Here is a 14,468-nt window from a genome sequence, read left to right as displayed (position 1 = left end):
AGCTGGATACAAACAGAATTCACAGCACATGTGGAGTCTTAGGTAAGAGGCACTTTATTTTTTAAAATGCTGGAAGTTCTACTTATAATGGTTTATGTAGGTGTTATGAAGGAAATGCCTACCAGCCAGATCTCTTACCAAAACTCATGCTGCATACAACAGAGGTATGACATCAGTTGGAGAGCAGTTCTCTGTTGAGATATAAATATGGATAATTTGGAATTGTATCTTCACTCTCCATTTATTAAGAATTCACTGTGCTAACAAATCCTCTGGTCCTTTTGCAGGCTGCTTGTCTTTCTCTTTATGTCTATCTGTCTCCATGAAAGCTGAGCCTTCAAAAGGCTTCTGTGAGGAGCCTCTACAGCACAAACGGTTTTTTTAAATAATGATGAAGCAAAATTTCTAGTAATTCATATAAAATTAATTGCAAACAGGGAGATGAAAGCAAATGTTCACATGTAAAGTTACAACTTCAAATTTTATTAAGCATCTTATTTGGCAAGTGTTAAAAAAAGATACAGAATTGAGAGAATGATGGATTTTTCTCACAGTCCTTCACACTACAATGTTTTCAATTGAGTTTGTTTTACAACAACTTCCAACACACTATATACTTTTATAGACATATTTAGTACTTTCTTTTTCAGTGAGACTTCTGTTCTTTTTAAATCCACAAGATTGTGCTAAAATTCATATAAAAACTAACAGTCTGGCCCTGCAATTTGCATATGTAGATTTGTGGTTGACATCCAAATTAGTGTTGCATGTGCTGATAAAGGTTTCTTGTGCACAAGGGAGGAGGGGCAATTTTTGTATGCTCTGTGCTACCTGAAAACATGTTCCCAAGAGTCCTACAATTCTCAGGGAGGTGCACGGGGCTGCAGAAGGAAGGGGAGATCAGCAAAAATTGCCCTTCCCCTTTGCTCATGTGATGTCTTTCAGTGCATGCTGGATGACAACCTATTTGTGTAGTATTCATTCTCTCTATTTATATATTATATCTATGTCTATATAAATAGACCTCTACAGACATACAAAAACGTGTATGAGGGAATAAAAATATGTATGTGCTGTGTACAGTTGAGGAGCCTAAACTGCCATTTAAAAAATCTTAGATTTTATGAACAAAGACTGTCAAAACATAAAAATGAAATGACACATGGGACTATGCATTTCCCATTCCTTTACAATGCTTTAAAGATTATAGCTGACATCCTGACTATATTACTCAGTAGAATTTCAATTGAAATTAATAGGACAACTTAGTAATAATAATTCCCTAATAATTTCAGTGGGACTTCGCCTCAGTAATTTAGTCAGTGCAATCCTATTTTATCATTTCATATTAAACTACATTGCAATTATAACTTCAATTTCCTGTCCTGTACAGATCCATCAATATTTGTCTTAAACTATCAAGACAAGTAGTTGGCTTATTTGGGTATTTAACCCAACTCAGTGTTAAATACATTTAAGCCTAGTAAAATCAATGCATATTTTCTTGGTGTTGGATTGTGGATCCCACTCAAATGTTGCTGATAGCAAGATCAGCAACATTTTCTGGATTAATGTCTCTACATGCCTCTTGTAGATAATGGTAGGCTCTTCCAGTACAGATGTTATTTAAACATGGGTTCTCTTTTACCCTGTATACTGGATCTAAATTATCTAGTTTAGTATCTAGGTAACATATCTCACATCCAATTATCTGCAGGATTTCTCTTTCCAGATGCTACCTTCTACATATGGTAGGAAGGAAGGACACAACCCCCAAAGCCACTCCCAGCTTCACCATGAATAGATCTGGGAAGAGAAGACCAGGCCTACTGTAAACTCAAGTTTTCACTGAAACACTCATCCATTTTTCTCTAGGTGATAACTAAAGCTTACAAACAGAAATTCATAGCTCGTCAATAACCATTTAGTGCAGAGCTGCAGAACTTCAGCCCTCCAGCTAGTGCTGGATCACAACTCCCAGTTGTAGTCCAACAGCAGGAAGACCAAAGTTGTGCAGTCCTGATGTAGTGTAAGAGATAACACCATTCATTATATTTAGCTTCAGAACCAGATTGGTGATTGTGGGGACATTATTCATAACAAAATAAGCAGACAGACAGCAGAAGATACAACACTAACAGAATAAAATAAGTGGTAAGTTACTGCATCAAATGAAAGATGCTAGGAGCCAGAAAGGAAACATAGTAAACATACACATGCCCAATTAATTTGAAACCTTAAGGTAGCCTTCATTTTTAAGCCTTAAAGGTGGCCTTCATTTAAGATCTGTAATATGATCACTGGTAGATGTATATTAAAAAAAAATCTTCTGTGTACTCATTTCAGTGGATACAAATGGTTAAGAACCATAGCGATCCTAAAATAGAATAAAAATAAAAGTAAATAAATAATGAACATATATGTACATATGGAGCTGCCTTATACTAAGTCAGCTCAGTACTATTTAAGCTGACTGGCAGCTCCACTTTCAGAAAGTTACTTCTCAATCCTACCTGGAGATTCCAGGAACTGAACTTTTTGAATGCAAAGTGGATGCTTTACCACTAAGCTATGGCCCCACCCCAAACAGCAAATTAATATCTTATAATAAAGCAAACACCAAATATTTATATAAATCAAGTTAATCACTTGAATAGTATCACCAGTGGAAGTCTACACTCATATTTTATACATTTGAGCTTATAAGTTAGCCTTATGAATCACATCTTTCAGTAACATCCTACTCATTTTGACAATGCTAACCAAAGATTAGAAATATTCAAATGTAAGTTCTGTTTCTGAAAAAATAAAAAACCCTTTCCCCCAAATACTGCTTTTTGAGGATGTACCCTTTTAATATGTCATCTACAGCCATAATCTCTTGAGGCATCCTGGCAAAGTACAAGGTTTCTCCATTTCTACCTCTGGAATGGGAAATAACCAAATCCCTATGCCCATGGAGCTCTGTGCACATGTGAGGCTATCCTACATCCACACTGGCAGAAGTTTCATTGGCTTTAATGCCACCAAGATCTGTGTTCAAATGCACAATTAACTAAAACACTAATGTAAAAATGTAGCAGTTTAACAGCTGGTACTAACTTGTATATTATGCAATTAGTATCGTAATTGTATACTAATCAACTACTTGATTAGTATGATACAACAAGAGGAAGTAAATAGCAAAATCTGCCAACTGCTATCCAGTGCAAAGGTCAGCTCTTAAGAATTTGACCAATTTCATCATATGAGGTAGGCTTGTGCCCGAAACGTTTCGGAGGCCATTGTAAAGGCCTCCGAAACGTTTTGGGTGTAGGGGCTGTTTCGGCGTTTCGGCGCCGGTGGGGGTAGAGCTTTAAGGGCGGGGGAGAGTGTACTCACCCCCCCGCCGGCGCTCTCCAAATTTCCGCCCCGTTCCCCCTGTCGGCCGGAAGTGGTCGGAAGTCGCGAGCGAGCGTGCGTGCGCCCGTCGTGCGCGTGTGCACGACGGGTGCACGCGCGCTCGCCACTTCCGGCCGACGGGGGGGGGACAGGGCGGCAGGGAGGAATGCTGCCGCCCCGAGGGGCTTTAAATTTGGAGAGCGCCGGCGGGGGAAACGCGGCGGGGGGGTGAGTACACTCTCCCCTGCCCTTAAAGCTCTTCCCCCGTCATGCCGAAGATTTTCCGTGCACATCCTTAATATGAGGTCAGTGGGTAGCTGAGAAGTGTAAGAGCACAAGCTATTTCTTCCTTCTGATTTCCAGGAATTCTCACATCCAATGAAATTTCAGCCCAAATTGTATGATAATTCTCTCAAAAGAAATCCATTCTAGTTCTGAAAACCACGGTACTTAACCTTTAGTCAGCATACAAACTTCATTTTCTGCTTAGACCCTTAGGTAGAAAAGGTTTAATGCCTTCTCTCAATAACAAATCACATAAATTTGAGAACGTGTACTCTTCAGAATGTAGGTTTACTTATGTGGGTTTACTAACCTGAATAGAAGTCATTACTCCATTTGCCAGGACAGAAAGTTTTCCAGCAACTGATTTCACTCCTTGTTTAAATTGAGCCATATCAGGAGCAGTGGGCAGGACACTAGAAATATTGTAACTTCCTAAAGGCAGAAGAGAAAAATAAGTTTCACTGCAATTCTAAAAAATGAGAATGCACCCCATTAGAATTTTACTGGATAAATTATAAATGGCTTCAACTTCCTTAATACAGTTTCCTGTACAGTTTTTCCTCCCCCCCACTTACATAAACACACATACTTTCAATAGACAATTCCTTCTATTATGCTACAGACTACTGAAATTTTATTTAAAAATCACTATTGTGCAAACTATTTCAGTACATAATGGCTATTATTACCAACTGTCATAATTCTCCAATATTAAGTAGGATACACTTCAGAATATCTAGTTGCAAACTTCCTTTTGGCAAGAAAATTAAAACACCAAGAATGTTTGGCAAGAAAATTAAAAAGCTATCACAAACCAATTTCATGGCAGTTAATGAGATCCAGTGAATTTCTGTACAGCTGTGGGCTAGAACCATGTGTCCTGTGGTTAGAAGCATGAATTGCCACCTTTGCTAAGCAGGGTCTGCCCTGGTTGCATTTGAATGGGAGATTACATACGAGCACCGTACGATGTCCCCCTTAGGGGATGGGGCGGCTCTGAAGAGCACCTGTCCTGCATGCTTGCAGGCAGAAGGTTCCAGGTTCCCTCCCTGGCATCTTCAAGATAGGGCTGGGAGAGACTCCTGCCTGCAACCTTGGATAAGCTTCCTATGTACATTTGGGTCTCCATTTGAAGCAGTAACTCCAGTAAATAAAGGTTGGTTTTAAAAAGACAGAAGATAAAACACTTTAAAAAGTGTTTTAAAGCTCTTTAAAATGTTCAAAGCACCCTGCTCCCTTATAAGCCTTGGATGTAATCCATGCAGTTCTCGCCACAACTTCTGAAGCTGAATAAAGTGTTTTATGGGTCTTTAAAAAAGCAACCTCACCTCTTGCTTGTGGGCTTATCAGAGGCATCTGGTGGGCCACTATGGGAAACAGGATGATGGACTAAATAGGCCTTTGGCCTGATCCAGCAGGACTGTTCTTATCTGACCTGTCCAGCTGACCTGCACAAGAGGTCAGCTGGAGGCCAGTAATATCATCATTATTTCTAAAATAAATTTTTCTTTTTAAAAATGAAGGTCTGCTCCCATTCATGTTTACGAAGACATAGGCCTTACTGCCATGAGGCCTACACCCCTAAGTAGGGGGAGGAAAGAGAAAAATGAGATGATGATGATGATGATGATGATGATGATGAATTCGATTTCTATACCATAGGGCTATGCATCCATTCAAATGCCAACTGGAGGGTTTTTTAAATTGTTCTTGTGCTCAAATGGCAGCAATTTAAATAGCAGAAATCCAACAAGAGAATTGTTTCTAAATTAAAGGAACAGTCTATAAAGATTATATGTCTAGAATGTGAAGAATTTTACATTGGAGAGAGAGGGAGACCCCTGTTAAAAAGGTATAAAGAGCATTTGGCAGACATGCAACATAATAAAAACTTACTGAAATGCTGGGCAAAGCATATGAAAGATAAACAAAGGAAGCGTTATACAAAAAATGATGTTTATTTTGGCTATTGAAGTAAAGAGTAAAGCACAAAATAAAAGAGGCCATGTATATTGAACAGCTGCAACCAAGTATTAATGTTCGGGAAGAAATGAAAGAGGCAATCCCCCCGCTTTCTGTTCTTGAATTGGTTATTTAGCCTTAGTTGCTGAATGCTCCGGAAATCGACCTCAACCCTGCACACCAGGTCCTGGTTAGTTCTGCTAACTGAGTTGTGCACCCCTGCTATAGTTTTTAACAGAAACCCATCATGCCAAATGTCCATGTTTTAATATTATTGTAGCATGCTGGGGTAGGATGCCACCTTAAGTGGCGCAGCGGGAAAATGCTTGACTAACGCCGGTTCAAATCCCTGCTGGTACTATATTGGGCAGCAGCGATATAAGATGCTGAAAGGCATAATCTCATACTGGATGAAATATGGTAACCCCCTCCTGTATTCTACAAAAGAAAACTATAGGGCTCTGTGGGCGCCAGGCGATGAAATTGCCTTGACGGCACACTTTACCTTTATGATGGGGTACATTCTTCACGACCATCATTGCTAAGGACCTACTGGGGCTGCTGCACAATTTCAAAGGCAGCCCAATGGGGCTGCTGTGGAATGCCAGAAAAGCACTTCTGAGCAGCAGTGCAATGCACCTTTCTATTGGAAATGATGTCTCAATCTACGAAGGAGATACTGTACTGTGCAGAGTGTTGAATCTTTCTTGGGTTTCTTGAAAATAGTTGAGTGGGGGGTTGTACTTGAAATACAGAATGCTGATGTGTACACCACCTTTCATTCAAATGCACCAGTCTTTAAGAACTATATAACATATTGTATTTTGCAATTTCCTTCTCTCTTTCAAGCCAGGCACAGGGACTCAGCAGGTTATGTGAACTTGAAACGCAGAATGGTTTCCTGAACATGAGCACCCAAATTTATTCCACTCTCAGTGTCCAGGAGAGCTTACTGCATCACAACAAATCAAAACTAGAATGCTGAACAGACAAGTTAAACCAAGGCCTAGCCAATGAATAAATGCCTTCTCTGTGCTTATCAATGAAAAATAATATTTGTCAAAGCCATGCTACTTCCACAGAAAAGATAATCTATTTCTATCACATCTGAAGAAATATCTATTCCAAAAATTAAATTAAATTCACCATCACAGGCACTTTTGAGATAAGTATTTAAAAAACCTTTTCTGGCAAAGATCAACAAAATCACAGAGAGAGAGAGACTGTCAGTCCCGTGTTAAATGTGGCAAGAACTCTCTCACAACAAATCATCAGATGTTATACTAATATGTACTAATATTATATATAATAATATGTACTAATATGTATTAATATTATATATTAGTACAAAAGATGACTGACAAAGATCGAGGAACCAAATTTTAGTTGAATGTTTTGGTTTAGGCCTTCATTAACAGAAGGATTTTTTTAAGGTTGTATGAGCACACGCTGTTCACAAGGTTAAGAATGCTGTGTTAGTCGAATTCCACAGAAGGTGACAAGAAAGGAATGAGGGACCAGATGTTGCAGATGGATGTTGAAGATTATGTATCATCATCATCCAAGTTCAATCCCACAAGATGTGAGGATCTTGAGTCCATATTTTCAGAAAACTTCTTATTTGTCCAGCATCTCACAATTTTGATATATAACACAATCCTTTTCTACAGACCAATTAATGCAAGCAAGAAAATGGGACATATTGAATTCTCTTTTATGGCTAGTTTGGTTCCATTTAGTATTGTACTATTGATGTCTTGGGTCATGTGACCCAAAATCCAGTTCTGGGTATGCAAACCAATCTAGAAACAGTATATCAATAGTTACTTGACTCTTCCATCGCATAGCCAGATCAATTTTCAACATTAATGCATGTAAATTGCAGCTGGAGGAGCAACTGATGTAAACCAGGCAGGGAAGAAGTGAATGTAACTTAAACTGAAATTAAAATTTGGGCAAAACAGAGACTCTGGAGAATTGCTGACTTGTTCTTGATGGGTCTGCACTCATTTTGAATGGGCAGGTTTGCATGTTGGATGTCCAGGCGGCTGCTATGGCCTGGAGGGTTTTTGTCCAGTTTCAACTAGTGTACCAGTTGCGTCCATTTCTGTCTGAGTCAGGCCTGGCCAGATGCCATCAGCTGAACACACTCTGTGTGAGACTGTCCTTTAAGACACTTCAGAAATTTCACCTTCCTCAGAATGCAGCTGTGCCAATCTGACTACTGTGGGACATATGGACCTTATACATCTGTTTCGCATTGGCTTCCAGTTTGTTTTTAAGATGTGATTCAAGGTGCTGGTATAGTTTGAGACCAAAGTACTTGATAGATTGTATCCTTGCACTTTAGTCTGCCCAGCCTTTAAGAATTTGTAGGGAGGGCCTTCTACATGTCCCATATTATTTATTTATTTAGCATATTTTTATACCACCCAAAACACAGGTTCTCTCATAGGGAGGGCCTTCTGCCAAGGGATTTATCTAGGGGCCCCAGAAGAATAAGATCTTCTCTGTGGCGGCTTCATCTTTGTGGAACATTCTTTCTGGCTCCTGAGGATCTGAGTGACCCTTTGATGATCATTCAGGGTCTCTCAAGGATATTTTTGCACCAACCGACTTTTGCTTCTATTGCTGTTTGAGAAAGAGTCTTAATACGTTCTTAACTCTGTCTGGCATTTACTTTTACTAATTTGTAAAGGTATTGTTTGCTAATTTGTATTTTTTAATTATACTTTTAAACCTTTGGATTGTGAGCTGCCTTGAAATGTTTTAATGAAAGGCAGGATATAATTTAATAATTTTTTAAATTATTATTTACAATAACATATTCAATAAAGTTTATAACACAGAAAACAAATTGTATTCTATATGAGTGTATAGAATTTTAAACTCTCTCATTCCAGGACTGAATGAACTATATCTAGATACAAACTTGTCTTTAGTTATCTTCATCTCTGGAGTGATTCTAGTACGTAGATTTAACTTTTAAAAATCATGATCCAAATATATTTTAGGCAATTCAGCCTTATTCAAAGTGTTTCTTTCACCCAAGCTTTTGCAATATTCGCTAAAACCAGCAAGAATATGTAAATGAAGAGTTATACAACTTCATTTGGTACTTCCTCCTTAAAGAATTATTTTTGATTGTTAGTTAAAGTATTGTCTGTCATTTTGTTAATTGTTGAGATTGCATATTTTCAGAAGTTATTATTATTATTAATAATAATCTGATTTCTATACTGCCTTTCCAAAAATAGCTCAGGGCAGTTTATACAGAGAAATAATAAATAAATAAGATAAGATGGATCCCTGTCCCCAAAGGGCTCGCAATCTAAAAGAAACATAAGATAGACATCAGCAACAATAACTGGAGGTACTGTGCTGGGGGTGAATCAGGCCAGTTACACTCCCCCTGCGTAAAGAGAATCACCACATTAAAAGGTGCCTCTTTGTCAAGTTAGCAGGGGTTAATAAGCGAACATGTGAAACAATCCAACATCTACAGCACTGATCATCTATCAAATTAGAAATAAGTTTCAAATGTGAAGGAGTCACATACAGGTCGGGAATCCTTTATCCGGACTCCCCAAATCCGGAAAGCTCTGAAATTTGGACACCATGCCGAGAGAGAGAGAAAAATGCTTGTAGCTTCAACCTCCTCCAGTTTTCAGGAACAATCGCTTATGGCCCCTAAACTTGCTGTTGTTGATTGCTCAGCTCATTAGCTCTCCTTTTAGTTGCTATCTGCCTTTTATTTATTGCCTATCTGCTTTTTGTTTACTTCGCTCCCAGCAGGAGGGAAGGGAAGGAAGGGGGGAGGGGGGAAGACGAAAGAAGGTGTTTTTTTTAAAGGCATATATACACAAGAGTTTAGGAGATAACAGGGACACACAGGAAACAGATGAGTAAAGATCTAGCAGAATAAATATGAACAAACAGGAATAGATTAGCAATAGCAATAGCACTTACATTTATATACCGCTCTATAGCCGGAGCTCTCTAAGCGGTTTACAATGATTTTAGCATATTGCCCCCAACATTCTGGGTACTCATTTTACCGACCTCGGAAGGATGGAAGGCTGAGTCAACCTTGAGCCCCTGGTCAGGATCGAACTTGTAACCTTCTGGTTACAGGGCGGCAGTTTTACCACTGCGCCACCAGGGGCTCTTTTAGATTAGAAGAGAAAGAGAGAAACACTGCCTAGGCTTCAGCAACCGAGAAGAGCACTCATTCGGGGCAGAGCCAAGCCGGTTTTGTGAATGGGATCGCACTGCCATGCACACGCTTGCTTCTCAAGCCGGTCTGAGAGAGGGGAAGGCAGGAAGGAGGGCGATCCCACTGAGAAGCGTGTGAGTACTGTTTAAATCAAAGAGCAACTTCTACGACAAAAACCATTGTTAATGAGGCAGATGACTGGAGGAAACATTCAAACAAGCCATCCAGCAGAATGACTCCTCATCCCTAGAGGACCCACTACCTGGTCCCTCAACGCTTCTGATGTTCCTTCTCACGATGATGAGATTATTTTCATTTCCACCTAAAATGCCATGTTTGAGTAAATTCAATGCTTATTTGATTATATACTTTAAATAAAACCTTAAAAGACAACCACCACCACCCAGTAACCTTTCATGCCCAAAATATCTCATTTAGGAAAATATTCAGAAATCCGCAAAAATCCATAATCCGGAACACCTCTGGTTCCAAGCAGTCTGGATAAAGGATTCTCGAACTGTACCACCAGTACTGCATCCACCAGTACTGCATACAAGCTCTCTCTTAAGGAAATATTGATAATTCCTTCAATCTTATTCTCTCATAGCCATATCCATTCTTCTTCTGAATTGGGTTTGGAAGTTCTCTTTCCCATTTGAGAATATAACTAGATTTAGACTGATTCATCATCATCATCATCATCATCAATAAATGATACCAACATTCTCTCAATCTTTCACTTCTGACATTTATGAACATATTTTCTGTCTCTGCAGAAAAAGCACTCATTTTTAACCAAAGTCAGCATAATATTCCCGATTTGAAGATACTGAAAGAACACTGATTTCCCCCTCTGCGTTGCATCCAATATCTCTTGCTAGTCTTCCACAACTGTGGGACTACAGCCTCATTCAGATGATGTAACTAGGAGGCTGTATAGCCTCCTTGCATCGTGAGCCTCACCTGGTGCATCATCACTCATCACCACCCTGGACAGGTCAGTCATGGCTACGGCCTTCAACAGAAGTGACACTTTGTTTCAGGTGAAGATTGTAAGCATGACTGGATTGGTGGGAGTGAATGAATGGGACTTCCGATGAGCCTTCTCAATCATTTAAATGAGGCTTAGATAAACTTGGTATTTAATCCAGTTGGATATATATCCCAGCTGAGTGAATCCTGGGCTTATGTTTAGGTTTGCAATCAGCACCATAACTAGTATGACTAAATTGTCCTGTTAACTATCAGTTTACAGAAAGTTCAGAGTAACCACCTCAGCTTCTTTAATTATTTTTTCCCCATACCTGATGGCTGTTTCTTCTGATCTTCAAACAAATCAGATGAACTTATAGCAGAACTTCCAGAAAGTCTCTCTAAACGAATTCTAGCTTCATACTAAAAAAGGGTTTTTAAAAATGTCATTATGTATTTACATTCACATCATCATATGTAGATGAGAAGATTTCTATTGTTACAATGCAAGTGAATATCCAGAAAAGGCCAGTGCTGTCAAACAAAGCAGTTACTGCTCACTAGCACTTGAATGTTCTACATGAAATAATTTTACTTCCAGTTTTCAATTTGCCAACTACAAGTATTTACATCACAAAACTCACAACACATCCAAAATGCACTTCATGTTGTCATACCAGTTGCAAGGGAGCAACAGAAGGAGAGAGGGCATATGGGCTCTTGCCTGTGGGCTCCTCAGAGGCTCCTGGTGGGCCACTGTGTGAAACAGGATGCTGGACTAGATGGGCCTTGTTCCAGCAGGGCTGTTCTTATGTTCTCACTGTATTCCAAGTAGAACATTTTTGTTCATGTGGCTAAGCAGATGCTCTCAATGACATAGATTATACAGAAAGGATGACACTGGAAGCCCCTCTGCCCCCGCCAGCCAGAGTTTACTTGGAAAAGGGTGTTCTGCATACTATTATACAAGCAACTCTGCTGGATAAGACCAAAGGTCTGTCTAGTCCAGCATATTTTTTTTGGCAACAATTACCTCTCCAAGTTGCAAAGGGGGCTCTGGCTGCAAACTGCAGCTCTGAAACAGAGACGCCCACAATGATCAACTGGATTTCTCCATAGCAGTGCCACACAGCCTCTGAATCTGAAAGTTCCATAAGGCCATCATGTTCAATAGCTGTTGACAGACCTATACAGCTCCATACAGCTAACTGCCTTTTAAACCCATCTGAGCTTTTAACCATCACTACATCCTGTGGCAGTAAATTTCCTTTAGGAGTGCATCACATGCTCTAAGGGAATTGTAGGATCTCTGAACAACATTGGTAGGACAATGTCCTGGTTGAGATTATTATTATTATTACATTTATATCCGGCTCTTTCTCCAAGGAGCCCAGAGCGGTGTAGTTTCTTCTCACACCAACCCTGTGAAGTAGGCTAGGCTGAGAGAGAAGTGACTGGCCCAGAGTCACCCAGCTAGTATTATGGCTGAATGGGGATTTGAACTCGGGTCTCCCCAGTCCTAGTCCAGAACTCTAACCAATACACCATGATGGAAGGTGGACACTATTTTCAGTAGAAAATCTGGGTCCATTCGCATCAAGACTTTGGATAGATTCTAGTGTTTGGTAGATCTATTCTCAGGGCTGTTAATTCACTTACTCATTTGGCTGTAGTGACTGTAGGAGTACCTGTGGAAACAATGGTTGCCTTGGCCACCATGGTGTCACTAGGATACAGGATGTAGATGCTGTTAGAAGATGGGAGACCACTTGGCTGATCAGTGGTTGAGGTGGAAACATATAAGGGATCTCCTGCTGCCAGTCCAGCTGGAAGGTGTCCCCCAGAGACAGCGGGTCGTGTCCCACTCTCAAGGAGAAACAGCTGCACTTCTTGTTATCCAGAGTGGCAAACAGATCTATGGCAGGTAGCATCCACTTTGAAAACAGTGGTGTGATGTACTCAGTTTTGATCTCCCACTCGTGTTGTTGAGGGAAAAGCCGACTCTAATTGTCTGCCAGGATGTTGTCTAGGCTTTTTATATGAATGGCTAATGGATACACTTGATGCCCAAGTCCCGAAGAAGAGACAGTACATATTGCATCTGCAAAAGTAACTCTTCTTTGAAGTCAGAAGCCAGTTGTCCAGCTAAGGATAGAATGATATGCCCTGTGTCCGAAGGCACGCCACTACTGCCAACATGCATTTTGTAAATACTCTGGGGGCGGTGGCGAGTCCAAAGGGTAAGATTGTGTACTGGTACACTTGATTTCCCACAGCAGATCTGAGATATTTCCTGTGTTGTTCCCTGATGCAAATATGGAAATACGTGTCCTTGAGATCTAGTGTCACAAGCCAGTTCTCCTGGTATAGAAGAGGTAGAATCTCTTGTAACACTATCATGTGGAACCACCCTACATGGACAAACTTGTTGAGAAGGCGCAGATCCATTATTGGCCGAATGCCGCCATCCCTTTTTGGGATCAAGAAGTAACTAAGAAGTAGAAGCCCTCCCGTCTGTACACCCATTGCACTGGAGCAATAGCCCTGTTAGCTAGGAGCTCCTTCACTTCTTCCACTAATGCCTGGAAAGGCTGAGTAAATCTCATCCCCATAAACTTTGTGGGTGTTCTGAACTCTATAGCATAACCCAAAGATATGATCTTAAGGACCCAGCAGTCCGATGTTAAGGGTGCCATGCAGGGACATGGTGTGCCAGCGTGATGTTGGAAGCCGGCAGAGAAATAAAGCGTGTGAGAGAGATGGTGTCCCTCGCTCACCAAGCTGTTATGGCCCCTGATGGCGGAAGAGAAGGAAAATCCGAGTGAAGAGAAGGAAGAACGGGTGGTCTTGAGCCTCAAAGGTGCTTCTGAGGTTCTTGTTATTTAGTATGCTGGCCTTGGTTCTGTTTCCCTTTGCCCTGGAAAGGGTGCTTGTAGGGCTGATATTGCCTCTGAAGATCATGTTGTTGATGTTTGTATGTGGTTTTCTGCCTGGAATATTGGTGGTATTTGGAGCCATAGGAAGAGGCAGTTGTAGAGGTAAAAGTCTTGGCTGTAAATTTAGACTTCTTCATCTGCTCCATAGTAGAGTCCATGGTCTCATTGAACAAGCCTTTCCCGTCAAAAAGTAAGCCTTCTATTTTCTCCTTCATGTCCACATGCAGATTAGTGGAGCAGAGCCATGAATGCCGATGCAATGAGATTGCTGTTGTTAACTAATGAGATTCAGCTTAGGCTAAATGTTTGGCCATAAACTGCTGCCTGGTAAGTGACTTTGATTTATCCAGGGTGTCTTGAATTTTTTTCCTTGAATTCCTCCAGGGAAAGGACCTGGAAAGTCCTTCCAAAGCCCATGCGTGTACTTTGCCAAATAATTAGCTGACAAACAAGAGGTGGAATACAGTATCCTTCTGAGGACGTTCAATTTCCTCTCCTCTTTATCTGCCGGGGTCATATGTCTGTATCCAGATTTTGAACTAGAGGACATGGCACAGTGGATTACCAACAAATTGGGTGCTGGATGTTTTAGGAGATATTCGTTATCCTTACTGTACTCTGTACAGACTTTCTAGTCTTTTCGAAGTGGGGGTGGATGTGTGGATCACCTCCCACACACATTTAGCTGCTCTCATAATAACTGGGAGCATGGGAAG

At 40.5% G+C, this 14,468-nt stretch overlaps 1 protein-coding gene across 5 annotated transcripts in view; it reads right to left on the bottom strand.

The window, feature by feature from the left end:
- Nucleotides 1-462: 462 nt before the first annotated feature.
- The window catches only part of ARFGAP3 (ADP ribosylation factor GTPase activating protein 3), a 96,518-nt gene continuing 82,512 nt past the window's right edge, over nucleotides 463-14,468 (bottom strand). For 4 of the 5 annotated variants that reach the window (XM_053257463.1, XM_053257462.1, XM_053257464.1 and 1 more), the window contains 3 exons: nucleotides 11,149-11,239; nucleotides 3,977-4,098; nucleotides 463-2,377 (listed from right to left, as the gene is read on the bottom strand). In XM_053257463.1, the coding sequence (XP_053113438.1) occupies nucleotides 2,360-2,377; nucleotides 3,977-4,098; nucleotides 11,149-11,239 (231 nt within the window). In that variant the 3' untranslated portion in view covers nucleotides 463-2,359. The remainder of the gene's footprint in view (nucleotides 2,378-3,976; nucleotides 4,099-11,148; nucleotides 11,240-14,468) is intronic. The other variant, XR_008308933.1, reaches the window with a different exon arrangement.

The sequence above is a fragment of the Hemicordylus capensis genome, chromosome 5, assembly GCF_027244095.1.
Source record: "Hemicordylus capensis ecotype Gifberg chromosome 5, rHemCap1.1.pri, whole genome shotgun sequence".
Lineage (NCBI taxonomy): Eukaryota > Metazoa > Chordata > Lepidosauria > Squamata > Cordylidae > Hemicordylus > Hemicordylus capensis.
This window is presented reverse-complemented; position numbering and strand designations above follow the sequence as displayed.